The 18,626-nt window shown below is 36.8% G+C and overlaps 1 protein-coding gene across 1 annotated transcript in view; it reads left to right on the top strand.

Moving 5' to 3' along the window:
• AQR (aquarius intron-binding spliceosomal factor) overlaps positions 1 to 18,626 on the top strand; it is a 116,950-nt gene that overhangs the window by 68,605 nt on the left and 29,719 nt on the right. The window contains exons 20-25 of the mRNA XM_055278617.2: positions 2,926 to 3,167; positions 6,126 to 6,272; positions 6,865 to 6,934; positions 10,355 to 10,465; positions 13,818 to 13,927; positions 17,500 to 17,635. Of these exons, the coding sequence (XP_055134592.1) occupies positions 2,926 to 3,167; positions 6,126 to 6,272; positions 6,865 to 6,934; positions 10,355 to 10,465; positions 13,818 to 13,927; positions 17,500 to 17,635 (816 nt within the window). The remainder of the gene's footprint in view (positions 1 to 2,925; positions 3,168 to 6,125; positions 6,273 to 6,864; positions 6,935 to 10,354; positions 10,466 to 13,817; positions 13,928 to 17,499; positions 17,636 to 18,626) is intronic.

Here is an 18,626-nt window from a genome sequence, read left to right as displayed (position 1 = left end):
TTTAGTAAAGGATAGTTTTAAAAAACCATTATTTGAAACATATTATAAAACTTAAACATTGAACAATTCTAGCATTTGATAATACGTAGCTTTTGCAGGAAGAGTGCCTTTCTTTTCTCTTTCTCCCAAAATGCAGTACTTCTTAGACATTCCTATCACTTTATTACTTTTATGTAACCCTGTTGTTGTGATTGAAGAAAAGAAAATCTTTTGAACAACAGAAGTTGTTCACCTCTCCCTGTCATTGAACACAAATGGAGATATCCTTGATTTCTCTTTGTCTCATATTCTACCTGTAATATCAGTAAGTCTGATTAGCTCATCACTTCTGCTGATGCCACGTCCAAGACGCCTTTATCTCTCACATCCCTGCCTCCTTTCTTGTCTATTCCTCCCCTTACACATATCCACATAATGGCCGAATAATCCTTTTACAATGGGAAGTATACCTTGATACCCCCACTTAACATTCTTTAATGGTTTCCCATCACATTAGAAAGTTCCTACCATAATCCAAAAGGCCCTCTCATTATCTGTCTTCTGGCTACCTCTCCAACATCATTTTCTAACACTTTTTTCTTATTCACTCCATGTCAGTCACACTGCCCTTTTTGCTGTTTTTTAAAATAATCCAAGACTTTTCCCATGGTGTTCCTTTTACTAAGGTAATTATCCCCAGGTATTTACATAGTTCATTTCCTCACCTGACATGGGCAACTCTTTCTCAATGTCACCTCCTAAGAGAAGCCTTCCGTGGCAACCTTACCTAAAGTAGCATCTTCCCTTCTCATCATTCTCTACCCTATTACCTTTATTTTTCCTCAGAGCCTTTATCATAACTGATAATTATACATTTGTTTTGTATCTGAATTCTTCATTAGAAAGCAGTGAAGCAAGCAAGTCTATGAGGGTAGGGTCTTTGTTTTGTCTGCCAGCGTATCCTTAGCACCTAGAACTGTGCCTGTTATATAGTATGTTCTTAATAAACATTTACTGAGTGAATGAAGGGTGGAGAAATCTAAAAGTTTCCAAGTTTTATAGTACCTATGACTGTCACAGTTGGTCAGTTTTCAGTAAATAAATCTCAGTTACTTCACTGAAAACTAAAACATTGTTTTCTTATATTCATTTGTTTGACTAATGCCTACTGTAAGTCTGATATTGAACTAAGATGAAGCTTATGAAGATGAATCAGACACAACTTATACCTTTAGAAAAGCTAGAAATATAGACAGATGCCTACCATGAACAGTTAGAAGGTACCAAAAGCCATAAAAAGGCTGTAGATAAAAGTGTCCTGAAAGTTCAAAGGAGGCATTTAGTTTCTGATCCAAGAAAGAGGGGGAATGATTAACTTGCCTATGTTTAGGAAAAAAAGAATACTCTTTTGGTGTCTTTGGTGTTTCATTATGTACCTGTGTAGCATCTTTCATTTATTGCCTTTTCTCTTTTCCAGTTTGTACAACCTGTCCTAATCTGGATACTTTATTTTTTGCCTAGACAGTTATAATAGCCTCCTCTTTGTCTACCCTTGAGTCTCCTCATAGCCAGTCACCTGTTTTTCAAATGTTTCCTCCTACTGTGTGACACTGATCATTTTACTCTCCTTCTCAGAACATTTCTTTGACTTTCTATTCATGATGAAATAAATCAAAGCTCCTTCACAAATCTTTTACTTGAGTTCAATAAAAATGCCACTTTCCTCCATGAAACGTTTCCTAATGTTAAGTGTCCACTGCATCCATCTCTCTAATTTACTGTGAACTTTGTTCCCATTGTATTTTGTAACATTCTTTACTATTTACCACATTCTGCTGCTTTGTGTTACAGTTAAGGACATATTTTATCTTGCTACTAAAACTGTAATTTCCTTAGAGGGCAGAGCCCTGATCTTATTCATCATTGTTACGTGAATATACTCATTTGGGTATTCATTCATTCACCCGTTCCATATTTAAACTGTTCTTTATCCCTACTCGTGTGGGAATTAGTAGGGATTAAACAAATGATAGTAGGGATAGTAGGGATAAAACAAATAACCAAGTACCTGAACAAGAGAATTTCAGGTACTGATAAGTGTAAGAACATAAAGCAAGGCAACGTGATTAACATATACTATCTTATCATTTTCAAAAGTTGTATAACAGTTATGATTTAAAAATTGTCAGTTTGGTTATTTTATTCTTTGAAATTAATAGCCTAGTCTCCAAATTTCTATATGTGAGATAGATCACTTTGTTGAAATGATTTTTGGGAAGTCTAAGAATTTCGCTTGGCTTTTTGTAATTACTTTTGACAGTATATATGCTAACTACTGTAATGACCTTTTGTTGTAGTCCTGATTCTTTCCTTCTGAAATTTTATTTGATATTTCCTTTATTTTTATCATTTTGTTCACTTTATTTTTTATTTCTTCTCACAGTGCTAATTTTAATATTTCTAAATTGTGACGTTTCATCACAATTGAAGCATACATTAATGTGCTTCTGGTTGTGCGTGATTTTAGCATTAAAGAACTATTGAATATAAAGAGGGAAAAATTCCAGGAGTTTCTGAGAGGAAGTATTTTCTTTAAGGGTTTGCTCTATATTGTTTTCTTACTGCTGTGTCGACCTGAGTCTGGTTTTCATCCTACTCAATAGGAGTCAAATGGTAAATTTATTTATGTCATTCTGTCTAAGCGAACTCTTAATGGATAAACTGTTCTTGCTAAGTTTGGTCTTTTGTTTAACTCAGTGTGTGGTATCAGCTGAAAATATAGCTGTTGATTCAGTCTAGCCAAGCACCTGTCAGCCAGCGGAAAATAGCTTCTTGCTCTGAAACACTCGGGAATTCTGGATTAGTGCAGCCAGCTCTGCATTCCAGTAAGTGCAAATGTTTGAGATGTCTTACTGACACAATCTTTTTCTGTCCCTTTACTGACAGGCTGTGCTGGAGACTATTCGGAACCTGATGAATACTGATTGTGTGGTACCTGACTGGCTGCATGATATCATTTTAGGTTATGGGGATCCAAGTAGCGCACATTATTCGAAAATGCCCAATCAGATTGCTACCCTTGATTTCAATGATACATTTCTCTCCATTGAGCATTTAAAAGCCAGCTTCCCTGGTCATAATGTTAAAGTAACTGTAGAAGACCCTGCTCTACAAATACCCCCTTTCAGGTAAAGTCAGAACTGGGTACGCTCCTCTCCAGCATTCTGTAGTCAATGTGCATTACGCCATCAGGATTGTTAGCTAAAGTGGGTTTTGAGTACTATATTTGGATTTTGTTTTAGCAGTCCCTACCTTCACCATACAATCACTGGGATAACTTTATTATATTTGAATCTATTTCTTAGTGCAGAAGCTGTTTTAAGACCACAATAAAAGTAGTCTAATACCTAATAAGGGATCAGTAAATACTTATTGTCTGAAGAGAACTATATAAATATATTTATAGCATTTGACTAAAATATGTCTTTGCAGTTATGCATAGTCTGGTATGTTTCTCAACTAATACAGCTGTGTGATGCTGAACTTTGTTTTTAGGAAAAAAATCCTTTTTTCTTTTAACTTTGTGTGCTTTCACAAATTTGAAATGTTCACAATATAGCTGGGCACAATGGCTCATGCATGTAATCCCAGTGACTTCAGAGGCTAAGGCGGGAGGACTGCTTGAGGCCAGGAATTCAAAACCAGCCTGGGCAACACAGCGAGACCCCATCTCTAAAAAAATTCAAAAAAGTAGCTGGGCATGGTGGTGCACACCTGTAATTTCAGGAACTCAGGAGGCTGAGGCAGGAGGATTGCTTGAACCCAGGAGTTTAAGGCTGCAGTAAGCTATGGTTGTGCCAGTGTACTGCAGCCTGGGTGACAGAGGAAGACCTCATCTCTAAATAAATAAAATAAATACAATAGTCATATTTAATCTTAAATTAGGTCTGGTCTTAAAATTTAAGTGAAAACAGAACAAAGTACCTGAAATAATTGGTTGTTATTCCCTGAATTCCTTCATATGGATTAGTGGTAAGGCACTGAGTATACCTGTGGGTGGTAGCCCACAGATTACTTTCTTAGCTAGAAATCAGAAAACACACAGCTTTCAACTGTACATATATATATATAAATAATAGGCCAGGTGTGGTGGCTTATGCCTGTAATCCCAACACTTTGGGAAGCGAAGTTGGGAGGATTGCTTGAGGCCAGGAATTCCAGACCACCCTGGGCAACTGAGACCTCATCTCTATTAAAAAAAAAAAAAAAAAAAAAATAGCAAGATTTGGTGTGTGCCTACAGTCCCAGCTATTCAGGAAGCTGAGGTGGGAGGATCACGTGAACCCAGGAGTGTGAGGCTCCAGTGAGCTATGATCACACCACTGCACTCTAGCCTGGGTGACAGAGCAAGACTCTATCCCAAAATAATAATAATAATTAATTCTTCATTTTAAATATACATAGCCTTTATACACCCAAACCTAGTCTTCCTCCATACTTTCCTAATCCTATTTATGGCAAAGACATTTTTCTACTCCTCCATCTTGAAATCTCAGCATTATTTTTCAATCTTTTTACTCCCATAAAACTCCTGCTATATCTCAGAGATTCTGCCTTGAGGATAGTTTTTTTTTTTTATTGAGACAGTCTCGCTCTGTCACCCAGTCTGGAGAGCAGTGGCGTGCGGTCTCTGCTCACTGCAAGCTCCGCCTCCCGGGTTCACGCCATTCTCCTGCCTCAGCCTCCCAAGTAGCTGGGACTGCAGGCGCCTGCCACTGCGCCCGGCAATTTTTTTTTTTGTATTTTTAGTAGCGATGGGGTTTCACCGTGTTAGCCAGGATGGTCTCGATCTCCTGACCTTGTGATCCACTCACCTCGACCTCCCAAAGTGCTGGGATTACAGGCATGAGCCACCACGCCCGGCCAAGGATAGTGTTTTCTTTTTTATTTTATTTATTTATTTTTTTCGAGACGGTGTCTCGCTCTGTCGCCCAGGCTGGAGTGCAGTGGCGCCATCTTGGCTCACTGCAAGCCCCGTCTCCCGGCTTCACGCCATTCTCCTGCCTCAGCCTCCTGAGTAGTCGGGACTACAGGTGCCCGCCACGACGCCCGGCTAATTTTTTGTATTTTTAGTAGAGACGGGGTTTCACCGTGTTAGCCAGGATGGTCTCGATCTCCTGACCTCGTGATCCACCCGCCTCCGCCTCCCAAAGTGCTGGGATAACAGGCGTGAGCCAACGCGCCCGGCCGAGGATAGTTTTTCATGTGCCATTTGTACCGCTCCCTCTTTAGGCCCTCAGCAGTCTTTATGGTAGCAAAATCTTTCCTCCCTATCTCACCTCACTAGAATCCATTACATGGTTTACTGCTAGAGCTATTCACTGCCTAGCTAAAAGCTGATTGCTCCTATTTCTTACCAAAATAAGTGCTGACCACTTAGCCTCATCGGCTCTTAGCATTCTTTGGTGTTATCTATTTTTTTAGAATGTGAAAGACAACTGGAAAAAGTACACATAGAGAATGAGTTTTTTAGTTCAATTTTAGGGAGTTCATTGACTTCCCTGAGGTATCTGTGGGGAGTTACCTCCTAACCCCAGGTTATGACCCTCTGCCTTAAAAGCTTCATATTCTAGACGTGTCATTACAAGGTTCCTGTCATAACAAGGCTTCTCTCTTCAGCCTTATTTTTCTCTACCCTATGCCCAGGCGAAATACACTGCTTGTACTTGGCCTCTACTGTTGCTTCTTTCTTCCAGGAATGTCTTCTCTTCCCATCTTTGAATGTCTAAATTCTTTGAGACTCATCTGAGATGCCATCTGTCCCACGAAATTTTTTTCTGATTAAATGAAGGACAGACAATGAATAAAACACTTTACAATGCACATGACATAGTATTTAATGTTTCTTTAAATTCTCCCTTAATTCTCCGTTAACTGGGTGACTTTTTTAAATCTGAAAACTCTCAACACACATGTTAGTGCATGTAACTCTACCATTTTCAGAGTTTACATACAGATAGTGAGTTCCTTTAAGCCAGAAATGTTTCTTACTCCTCTGATTATCGTGCATACAATGTCATGCACCAGATAGGTACTCAGTAAGTCCTTGTTAATTGTAAAAATGAACAAAAGTTTTGGTCTTGTAGGATAACTTTTCCAGTAAGAAGTGGAAAAGGAAAGAAAAGGAAAGAGGCGGATGTGGAAGATGAAGACACTGAGGAGGCAAAAACCTTAATTGTTGAGCCCCATGTTATTCCTAATAGGGGTCCTTATCCTTATAATCAACCCAAACGGTAATTTTGCTACCTATTCTAATTGTAATAATGAATAATAGTTTGCCATTTCAGCTGGATTAGGAATGTATTTAAATTTTCTGTTTCTTTTAAAACTCCACAAAACTCCTGTTTCTGAACCCTCTTTCTTTCTATTCTGTCAGTCAGCTGAATAACTGACATTTTAGGCCATTCTGTAGTCATAATATTTCAAAAAGAAACATTTTCAGGTACTATGAGAAATAAATGTTAGAGGGCTACCTTAATTCGAGCAAAGGGTTCTTACTTCATCAGTCTGTGTTACATATAGCAGTAGCCCTAATGCATGTGTGCCATAACTAGTAAATTGGCATTATATTTAGTGTTAGAATGGGAACTAGAACTTTGGCACTCCAAATGAGGTCTGGGATGGGCTAAGTACTGAAAAATAACTGTAATTCCATTTTAATTGTCTGTGTTGGGGGGTAGAGGTGAAGGGAGTCATTCAGAAGAGTTTGAGAGAACTGGGATAAATACAGAGCAGATGTTTAGACCACTGGTCATTGTTGTCTAAATTTGTATTATAGTAAGTATCATTTAACTGTACCAACTTTTTATTTACTCTCACTTGCAGTAATACGATTCAGTTCACTCATACACAGATAGAAGCCATCCGTGCTGGAATGCAGCCTGGGCTGACTATGGTAAGAGAATTGTTACACCTGTTTATTTGTTTGTTTTCTGAGACGGAGTTTCGCTCTTGTTGCTCACGCCGGAGTGCAGTGACGCGATCTCAGCTCACTGCAGCCTCCGCCTCCCAGGTTCAAGTGATTCTCCTGCCTCAGCCTCCCAAGTAGCTGAGATTACAGGCACCCGCCACCATGCCCAGCTATTTTTTTGTATTTTTAGTAGAGACAGGGTTTTGCCATGTTGGCCAGTCTGGTCTTGAACTCCTGACCTCAGGTGATCCACCTGTCTTGGCCTCCCAATATGTTGGGATTACTGGCGTGAGCCACTGCACCTAGCCACACTTTTTTTTTTTTTTTTAAACATAGATTAAGACTAGAAGTAAGTAACAGATTTTAGAATGTGTTCTGTTTCAAGTACAGCAATCCTGATGAATTTAAGTGTTTATAAGTAAGTGTAGGTTCTTAAGCATTTAGAGATCTTGCTGCTCACTTCAGTGTTCATAAAATTTTATTAGAACATGACTGCCCATTTTTTAAAAGTTTTATTTTTAATTGACATGATTGTACATATTTATGGGGTATGATGTGATGTTTTGATGACTGTATACATTGTGTAATGACTAAATCAGGGTAATTAGCAAATATATCATTCACTTGTTTTCTGCATTGCTTATGGCCACTTTTGTGCTGCAGTGGCAGAGATAAGTACTTGCAACAGAGATTGCTTAGCCTGCAAAGCTGAAAATGCTTCCTCTCTGGCTCTTTACAGAAAAAGTCTGCTGACAACTGATTTAGAAGTGTGTTTAATTTTTAAGTATTTGGAGGTTTCCCTGTAATCTTCCAGTTATTGATTTCTGGTCAAAGTCTATTTTGGTCAGAGAACGTATTGTATGATTTTAATTTTTTGGTTTTTGCTTTTAAATTTGTTAAAATTTGTTTTATGGCCTAGCATATGATCTCTCTTGTTGACTATTTCATGTGCACTTAAAAAGAATGTGTATGGCCGGGCGCGGTGGCTCAAGCCTGTAATCCCAGCACTTTGGGAGGCCGAGGCGGGCGGATCACGAGGTCAGGAGATCGAGACCATCCTGGCTAACACGGTGAAACCCCGTCTCTACTAAAAATATAAAAAATTAGCCGGGCGTGTTGGCGGGCGCCTGTAGTCCCAGCTACTCGGGAGGCTGAGGCAGGAGAATGGCGTGAACCCGGGAGGCGGAGCTTGCAGTGAGCCGAGATCACGCCACTGCACTCCAGCTTGGGCGACAGAGCGAGACTCTGTCTCAAAAAAAAAAAAAAAAAAAAGAATGTGTATTCTGTTGTTTTGGAGTGGATTGTCCTATAAATGTCAATTAGATCCATTTCGTTGATGTTGTTATTTAATTTTTCTCTATCATTGCTGATTTTCTGTCTGTTGTTTTCTTGATTACTGAAAGCAGACTATTGAAGTCTCTCACTATAATTATGAATTTGTCTGTTTCTCCTTTAGTTCTGTCAATTTTTGCTTAACGTATTTTGAACCTTCATGGATAAGTGCTTCACACCTTTAGGGTTGTTATGTTGTCTTGGTGATTGGCCCCATTTATTATTACGTAATGTCTGTCTTCATTGATGGAAGTTTTCTTTGCTCTGAAGTCTACTTTGTCTGATATTGTTACTGCAGCTTTCTTTTAAGTTGTGTTTGCATGATATTTCTTTTTCTGTTTTTTGTTTTTTTGTTTGTCATTTTACTTCTACTTGTTATATTTGAGGTGAGTTTCTTATAAACAGCATATACTTTAGGTATGTTGCTTTATCCATTCTGAGAGTCTCTGTCTTCCAACTTGCGTGTTTAGACTATTCACATTTAATGCAAATTAATGGACACATTTGAATTTAGGCCTATCATTTTTTGTTTATTTTCTATTTGTTCCCTTTATTTTGTATTCTTCTGTTTCCCTTTTCCTGCCTTCTGTTGTGTTATTTGAATAGTTTTGAGTATTATGTTTTTGTTTATTATATATATATATATACATATATATATATATGTATATATATATATATTTTTTTTTTTTTTGAGACAGTCTCACTTTGTAGCCCAGGCTGAAGTGTAGTGTCACCATCTTAGCTCACTGCAACCTCTGCTTTCCCAGGTTCAAGTGATTCTTGTACCTCAGCCACCTGAGTAGCTGGGATTACAGGTGTGCGCCACCACGGCCAGCTGATATTTTTGTATTTTTAGTAGAGAATTGGGTTTCACTATGTTGGCCAGGCTGGTCTTGAACTCCTGGCCTCAAGTGATCTGCCTGCCTCAGCCTCCCAAAGTGCTGAGATTACAGGTGTGAGCCACTGTGCCTGGCCTATCATATTCTTTCATTATATTTTTGGGTGTAGTGTTTTCTTAGTGGCTGCTCTAGGGATTTGCAATATACTTAAGTTTTCATAGCCTACTTAAAATCAGTATTATGTCACTTCAGGTTGAATGAAGCATGAATACTTACTCCCATAAAGATTCCTTTACCTTCCTTCCCCTTTTATATTGTAGTTGTTTTATGTGCTACATCTAAATACATTAAGATACTATCAGGTAGTATTAGAATTTTTGCTTTCAACTGTATACGTATTTTAAAGAACTCTAGAGGAAAAAATAGCCTCTTATATTTGCCGTTTATTCTACATTCCAGATATTCCAAGTTTCCTCTGGTGGGCATTTTCTGTCTGAAGAACTTTTTTTTTTTTTTTAAACCACTTTTTATAACATGTCTACTAGATATGAGTTAGTTTTGTTTTTCTTCATGCAAGAATGTCTCTAATTCATCTTCTTAAAAGATATTTTACCTGGACATAGGATTGTGGGTTGATAGTTCTTCCTTTTAGCACTTTACATGTTATTACCTTTCCTTCTGACTTCTGTGTTTTCTGATGACAAATCAAAAGTCATTTTAAACATCTTTTTGTAATATGTAATGCATCATTTTTCTCTGGTTGCTATCAAGATTTTTTTTTCTTTGCTTTTTGTTTTTAACCATTTAATTTTGGTATATCTGGGCTTGGATTTCTTTGGGGTTATTCTATTGGGGTTCACTGAGCTGCTTGAATCTGTAGATTTATGTCTTTTGCCATATTTAGGAAATTTTCAGCCATGATTTTTCTAAAATTTTGTCTATGCCATACTCTTTTTCCTTTCCTTCTTAGAATTTGTTGACATGAGTGTTAGACTTGTTAATGTTGTTCTATAGATTCATGAGTCTCTATTTCTTTCAGTCTTTTTTTCTGTTATTCAGGTTGCGTAGCTTACTGATCTGTCTCAAAGTTCCTCCTCTGTCCTGTTCATTCTGTTCTTGGGCCCATCTACTGAGTTTGTTAATTTTATCTTTCAGGTTTGTACTTCACTTTTTCTAACAATGTGTGATAACTGTGATGACTTAGTAGCTTGCTATGTGTTCATCTTCTTTGTAGGTTGTGGGCCCACCTGGTACAGGCAAAACAGATGTGGCAGTTCAGATTATATCCAACATCTACCACAACTTCCCAGAACAGAGGACTCTAATTGTTACTCATTCCAATCAGGTAAATGACTGTGTATGTGTGTGTGTGTGTACGTGTGTGTGTGCGTGTGTGTGTGCGTGTGTGCATGCGCATGCACGTAGGTATGCAGGTTAGGGGTTGAGGGGGAGGTAAGTGTGGGACACAATAAGTTCCTCTTCAAGAAATCTAGTTTCATTATTCTTTGTTCTCCATTTTTCCGAGCCTGGCCTACCTGTTCCCTGACATATTCTGGCATGCCTAAGTCTCAGCCGGTTTGTGGCTCACATTCCTTCCTTTATTTGGGAATGCATTAGCTCCTGGTTTCCCATGAGGACCCCCTCCTCTCCCTTACTTCCCCATCACACGTTGACCATATTTAGAAAAGCTTAAGTTTTAGCCAATCAGGGTAGTTTAGATTGTGTGGTCTTACTCCAGCCAATGGGGAAAGGACACAGATACAGGGGCTGAGTTAGGGATAAAAACCCTTCTCTCCTTTGTTCAGTGTGCTCTTGCGAACGTGACTGACGCAGGTGGCACCCACCTGCAGTTATTGCCTTGCTGAGAAAACTTTTTGTCTGAGTGCTGGTTCTTCCTTGCGGCACTGAGCACTTGTTCCTAACATAAGGAAGGAGCAGGGGATTCATGAAATGAATGTATTAATAGATGATTTCTCCTTGTATGAAAATCAGATCATAGGTACCACTAAATACCAGGAAAGGCTAATTGGTATAAATGGTCCCTGACTTTTGGTTCTACTTTTATTCTGACCTATAATATTTTGACTTTATGATGGTGTGAAAGCAATATGAATTCAGCAGAAATTGTACTTCAAGTACCCTTACAACCATTCTGTTTGTCACTCTTATTTTGCTATTCAATAAATTATATGAGATAGTCAACATTTCAGTATAAAATAGGCACATTGTGTTAGATGATTTTGCCCAGGTATAGGCAAATATATGTGTTCTGAGCATGTTTTACATAGGCTAGGCTAAGCTATGGTGTTCAGCAGGTTAGGTGTGTTAAATGTATTTTCAGCTTAGGATTTTTCAATTTATGATAGGTTTATTGGAATGTAACCCCATTGTAAGTTGAGGAGTATTTGCTATTGAGCTACTCTTGGATTATCACTGCTTATAATGAGATGACATTGAGAGATACATAAAACCAATCGTTTGTTTCTACTGGAGAGGGTCATAATACGAAAAAGTTAAGACTATTTGGATATATGGTTAGATATTTGGATTAAATTAAATTGCCATTTTTTCCTTCTACACTAAACTAGAACTTTTACTTTGAGATTATAAGCAGTAACCCTTACTGGGAGCATTTTTCTTCGTTTAGTAGAATGAATATTCCTGAAAGACTAAGGTCTAAAGTGCGTTGATACTGGATTAAATTTCAAATCCATGTGAAATGTATACCTGTATTACATGAAGGGACTGTATTCTACGTTATTCATTCTGAAGCTGTCAGAAATGAGGGAAGAACAAGGAACATTTATTAGATCTGGTATAAAATGAGACAGGCAACTCTGAGAACATCCTGAAGCACATTATGAAATTTGTGTGGTAGTCGAAACCTCTGAAAGTTTTTTCTCGGAGTTTATGTTAACAGTGGTGACTTCAGTTGACCAGTCTTAAAAAGAGTTGGTATACACAGAAGCACTGTGTTTTTGGAATGCCAAGTATCGATTATTCTGGTGATCATTAACTTTTAATTTGTAAGGTTTTAAAAATAATACTATTCAGTTCATTTGCCTGACATATTTTTATATATTTTGAAGTTTATAAGTAGTAAACTTATCCAATATACTGAATATGTTATACATAATTGTATAACAACATATTACATAATATATTGGACATAACACGTCTAATATACCGAATTTGTAGTAGTTGAAGGGGGATCAATTTGGACTTTGTCTTGATAAAAGAAACAAATTATGAAAAGTTTTTTTCTTCTGTTTATAAAATTTGTTCTGTAATATGCCTATTGTAAATTCTTAGGATGAACAGAATAATTCATGTGTTGTTTTAACATATTTTTTACTGTTTTGTCATACCTTGATATGGCTTTCTATAGTTATCCTTCACTTTACGATTGATTTGTATAGCACAATCATTGAAAAGATTAATTTGCAAAAATAGACACATAATTCACTGCTTGCTAAACACCTGCTTTGGTTTTTTGAAATTCAAATCCTTTCCCTTGATGCCCATCAAATTGATTATTTTCCTTCAGTTAACTGTTTTGTTTGACAGATCTTCATTTGCATGTATAGTTCAAGTAGTTCTCCAAAATCACTCTAATTCACAATGAAATCATGTAGTTTCTTCTGGGATTATAGTGTGCAAGTTTGTGGGGTTTTTGTTTTTTGTTTTTTGTTTTTACTTTTACTCTAAATCTATGTGGTTCTTGAGTTTGAATAGTGAAGGTTTGGATAGTGAGTAACACCATGTAATCTGCTCTGTTGGGTGCCGAGTTTTGGATGATGAGTATCAAGAGTTTGGATACTGAGGGATTTTTCTGAAAATTTGTGTTAAATCTCTTCAGTTTCAGAGCTCAGATTGCTAGAATTTTGATGGTCAAGGATATCTATATCTACATTATATAACCTAGGTGTTTATAAGACTGGATGTTGACTTCACAGGCAGGATTGGACTAGTGATAAGTGAGGAGAGATGTTTGAATGGCGGCTCATTTTTAAATAATACCTTAATTAGCGAGTCTTTCCATACTATGAAACTTTTGCCTTTCTGTAAAACCTTGTAACTGCAGAAGTTCAGATAATGAATACTAGGATTCGAGGGAACCCTAATTATGAACATTTCATAGATAGAAATTAGTCACTTAAATGACTTTCATCAGAATAGTTTGCAATAAATGAGTGCTCTGCTCTTTATTATATTGAGAACATTAGACTTTCAGACTAAGATTTGAAAGATGCAATTTATGTTTCCACCTTCTGGTCCCTCTTAATGTATTCTACCTACACACTCACTGCCTTCTTATTGTCTTTCTCCAACTGCAAAAGCTTTTTCAGTTCTCTGCAACCCAAGGAAATGCTGTTGAATGAAATGAAACTCAGTGTGGTTGTTTATTTTAGGAATTGTTACAACTTGGAAGAAATAATATCTGAGCCAATGCCTTTCTCGTTTCATAAATTAAAAGCAGATGTTTAATGGGTGGTTGGTTTTATGGTTTCTAGTTATCCATACAGCCAAATAGACATAGATGACAATATCAGAAATCAATATAAATACTATTTGATTAAATTATAAATGGCCTAATATAAGGCGGATTTACTTCTGTGTTTCAACTTTGATTCTTTCTAAATGTTAGTTTTTGCCACGTTTAAAGGTGGCATCACCCTTCTTGCTTTATTCTCTAGGCCCTAAACCAGCTGTTTGAGAAAATCATGGCATTAGACATTGATGAGCGCCACCTACTGCGTCTTGGTCATGGAGAAGAAGAGCTGGAGACAGAGAAAGATTTTAGCAGGTGAGCAAATGGGAGTGAGTAACAGTGTAAAAAGGGATTTTTTATTTAGTTTTCATTTCTTTTATTATCTTAAAGAAGAAGAGAGCAATGAATACTGAAACTTAATTCTGAAAGGTTCTAATGTAACTTACTAAGACTATATGTTGACCTAGAAATCTGGTCATGATGTCCCTCAGTTTCAATTGTGTATGGTTATGCCATTTTGTCTTCAAATACACAATTATGTTAATGAAGAGAATGATCTTGTTAATCTTTTTAAAATTGCAGATTGCCTTTTGCTTTCTATTTATTGAGGTAATTTTTCATGCTTCCAGTTCAAAACTGTACAACTTTGAGTGATTCCTTTTTCACATCTTATTCAGGCATTTAATTTGCATATATTTTAGGTACCAATTAGGAGGTTGATTTATTTATTGAAATAGAAATTACGGGAGGCTGACGCAGGAGAATTGCTGTAACCCGGGAGGCAGAGGCTGCAGTGAGCTGAGATTGCGCCATTACACTCCAGCCTGGCGACAGAGCGAGACTCTGTCATAAAAAAAAAAAAAAAACAAATTAGTGATTAATGATAATATAAGCTTTGGGGTTATAAGTATAACTTCAGATACTTCTTGCCAGTTTGGCTGGACTTTGTTTGATATTACATACTGTGAATTGACTAAAACTTTACAAGTCGGATTTCTTCTGCCATTAGTATTTTAATTTTTTTCCTTCAAAGTTGCTTTATAATGTCTCATTTTATTTATATTTAAATCCATTTTTAAAGACCAATTTTAGATAATAAGCACAATTAACAGCTGGACATATTTAATGTAGCCTTTGGCTATTAAACATGATCTTTGACGAATTGATCATAGACATTAAAAGAGTTTTAAATTATTATGTGCATCTATTTTGAGTTCTTGTATTATAGAGCTTACTGAACACTTAGCTTCTAAAAAGTCACTATGTTGCAGAGGGGCAAAGAACAACATGCCATAAGTTATTTAGGGCTCTATATTCTTAATTTCAGATTAGCCAGTAATACTTTTGAATTCATCCCGTAGGTATTTCCTCATTTTAAAGCCAACTTACAAAGGTAGGTTAGACTCTAAAATCTAATAATTCAGAATTCAGTGAACATGAAGGTGCTAATAGAATGTTTGACTACAATTATATTGAAGCAGAATTTATAGTTTTTAAAGAATATTAGAATAGGGGTAGAATTTTTACGATGATTTCGGATACCACCAAATTTGTTAGAAAAAATATACTTTTTAATTCTGACACATAACCTAGATATTGTTAGTTTGCATATTTGATTGGACATATTCTTTTTCTCGTACAATTAAAAAGAAAAATTCTGAGTATTGTTTCACAATAAAAGTAGTATCACCTTCTCTGAAGAAAAAATTGTAAAATCTGGTGAAGTTGTAGAGGAGTGGTTATCCATAATTACACTATCCTAAAACAACTTTTTGCTAGTCTTTTTCTGTAATGCTGTTATTTGTAATTTTTATATTGCTTTTTTTGTTTTTTTGAGACAGAGTTTCACTTTATTGTCCAGGCTGGAGTGCAGTGGCACCATCTCAGCTCACTGCAACCTCCGCTTCCTGGGTTCAAGCAATTCTCCTGCCTCAGCCTCCTGAGTAGCTGGGATTACAGGTACCCACCACCACGCCTGGCTGATTTTTTTGTGTTTTAGTAGAGATGGGGTTTCACCATGTTGCCTAGGCTGGTCTCAACCTCCTGAGCTCAGGCATTCCATCCATCTTGGCCTCCCAAAGTGCTAGGATTACAGGTGTGTGCCACCGCACCCAGCCTTATGTTGCTTTTTAAAAATAATTCTTTATCTTTTAAGTGTAATAGTGTACTAATTGAGCAGATAGTAGAGTTTAATTGTACTGTATATTGCTTTTATTTATTTATTTATTTATTGAGACAGAGTCTTACTCTGTCACCCAGGCTGGAGCGTAGTGGTATGATCTCGGTTCACTGTAACCTCTGCCACCTCTGCCTCCTGGGTTCAAGGGATTCTCATGCTTCAGCCTCCTGAGTAGCTGGGATTACAGGCACCCACCACCACACCTGGCTAATTTTTGTATTTTTAGTAGAGACGAGGTTTTGCCATATTGGCCAGGCTAGTCTTGAACTCCTGACCTCAAGTAATCCACCTGCCTCGGCCTCCCAAAGTGCTGGGATTACAGGCGTGAGCCACCATGCCTGGCCTGTCTATTGCTTTTTAAGTTTAACATTACTTCACAAGAATTTTGGCATTTTATTAACAGAGTCTGTAAGCATTCCTGATTTTTTTCTCATTAACAAAGTGTTCATTGTAGATAAAAGTTTATAGATAAGCAAGCAGAAAAAAGTTATCTGCCATATGTTTATATCCTTGCAAGTTGAAAAATTCTTCAATCATAGATCACGTTTTAGATCTCTTTTTTATTCTTAATCATCCCTTGCTACCTCAAATGCGAATCTCTGAACTACAGACAGCTAGGAACGTGACTTCTTCTTTTGTTGAGTCTTTAAACATGGGAACAACAGTGACTGATTAAATTATTTTAGTCTTATTTTAAGCATTAAAGGGTTATGGGAGACCCTTTGTTGTGGTGGTGGTGTGAAAAGAATGTGCATAGAATTTGGGATCTAATTCTGGTTCCACTACTTTCTTCCCTAACTGTGTGTTTTCGGACAAGGTACTCTCCAAACTTCAGTTTTCTTACTGATTCAGCAAACATTATGAACCTGCTAGGTTTGGGTGCCAAGTTACGTACTGGGATATGTAGATGACAGAGATAATCAAAAACATTTAAAAATTACTTTTCAAAGCCTTTAGATCTAACCTACTTTTATATAGTGTAAAACAGTGATGTTTGAAGCAGCCAATTTGTGAACTTACATGTTCTTGGTCTGTGATGAAATAAACTAGCACCAGAATGCACTGTCCTACTTTCTTCTTTGTGAAAGTGTCTTGTTGTGAGAAGAAAGATTGAGACCTGAACTAAGTGGTGTATTTAGTGATGTAGTTGATTTTCCCTCCTCCTAGACCAGTAACACCCTTGCAGATCAATGCTGTTCCATGGAGTATACTCTAAGTAGCTTTTTTTAAAATTTTTTTATTTTTTTTGAGACGGAGTCTTGCTTTGTTGCCCAGGCTGGAGTGCAGTGGCGCCATCTCTGCTCACTGCAAGCTCCGCCTCCCGGGTTCACACCATTCTCTTGCCTCAGCCTCCTGAGTAGCTGGGACTACAGATGCCAGCCACCATGCCCGGCTAATTTTTTTGTATTTTTAGTAGAGACAGGGTTTCACCATGTTAGCCATGATGGTCTCAATCTCCTAACCTCATGATCTGCCCGCCTCAGGCTCCCGAAGTGTTGGGATTACAGGCGTGAACCACCATGCCCGGCCTACTCTAAGTAGGTTTTGTGTAAAGTAACCCAAGAACTACCACCAATAGTTAAATAGAAGCCATATTTTCTAGTTTTTTCCCCTTCTTTGCTATTATGATTTTCTTGAATTTTGCTGATTGTTTCCTTCAAAGTCTCTTTATTACAGTTTTGTCATTTTGCCTAATTGAAATGTCTAGGTATGGAAGAGTTAATTATGTTCTGGCTCGAAGAATAGAACTTTTAGAAGAAGTCAAACGATTGCAAAAGAGTCTAGGGGTTCCAGGAGATGCCTCATATACCTGTGAAACTGCAGGCTATTTCTTCTTATACCAGGTAAGATATTAAGGGTTTCTGAATCATACTTCATCATAATATGAACCCCAGTTGGAAGCTGGAATGAGTTCTTGTGATCCTTCATGAAAGCTTATTTTTTTGAGTAGATTAGAATATATGGTATTGCAAATGCTATATTTATGAATGTTAAATGTATTTTGTATTATCTTCAGTTTTCTTTGCTAAATAACTTTGCTTGATGACTCATTCTGTGAAAGACCAATGTTGCTACTTTTTACATTTTTTCTTTCTATTGACAAAGTTCTAGTCACTCTTTTTTCTTTTTTTTACGGTAGAAATACAACTAAATAAATATTCTAGCTAGCCAGTGGCAACAAAGTACAGTTGACTTTTATTGTATACGTTAATCAGCTAATGAAGGAAAACATTCTTCTTTCAAATTTCCAGAAATAAATTATGTCTTACAACTAATTGCACAGTGGGTCTTGAAGTTAAAGTCTTCTGACTTCAATATAAAGATGTACTTTTACTTTTGTTAGGGTTAATTTTGGAAGTATGAAAACCAATGAGAAATAGCCAAATAAAGTGAATAAAACTAAACTTTAATAGTCAGTTGGATTACTAATAATTTTAAATGGACTAGGACATAACTGGCTAATGAAGATTTTTGTATAACTTTATTTGTTCTCTTTGTTCTAATGCCAATTATAGATTTTAGATATAAATTATAATATTGTAAGCTCATTGTAAGTGGATATCACAAACCAGTTAAGTCCATTCAAAATGAGCAGCTTTCGTGGTTTCTTGTGAAGCAGGGAAAATACATAATATAGTCTACATAAGATTCAAGACTGTTTAGGACTTGCATAAAGGAGTAAAGATCGTGCTTAAATGCTTTTTTGACACAGAAAATTACTTGGCTTTCAGTGAAAATAATGTTTAAAAGTGGGGAAAATAACCTATAAATTATGAAGGTTTATGTAATAAATTTGGGAAAAATGAACTTGAGGCTTCACAGTGTAAATTGGCA

Source organism: Symphalangus syndactylus, chromosome 5 (assembly GCF_028878055.3).
Source record: "Symphalangus syndactylus isolate Jambi chromosome 5, NHGRI_mSymSyn1-v2.1_pri, whole genome shotgun sequence".
NCBI lineage: Eukaryota > Metazoa > Chordata > Mammalia > Primates > Hylobatidae > Symphalangus > Symphalangus syndactylus.
This window is presented reverse-complemented; position numbering and strand designations above follow the sequence as displayed.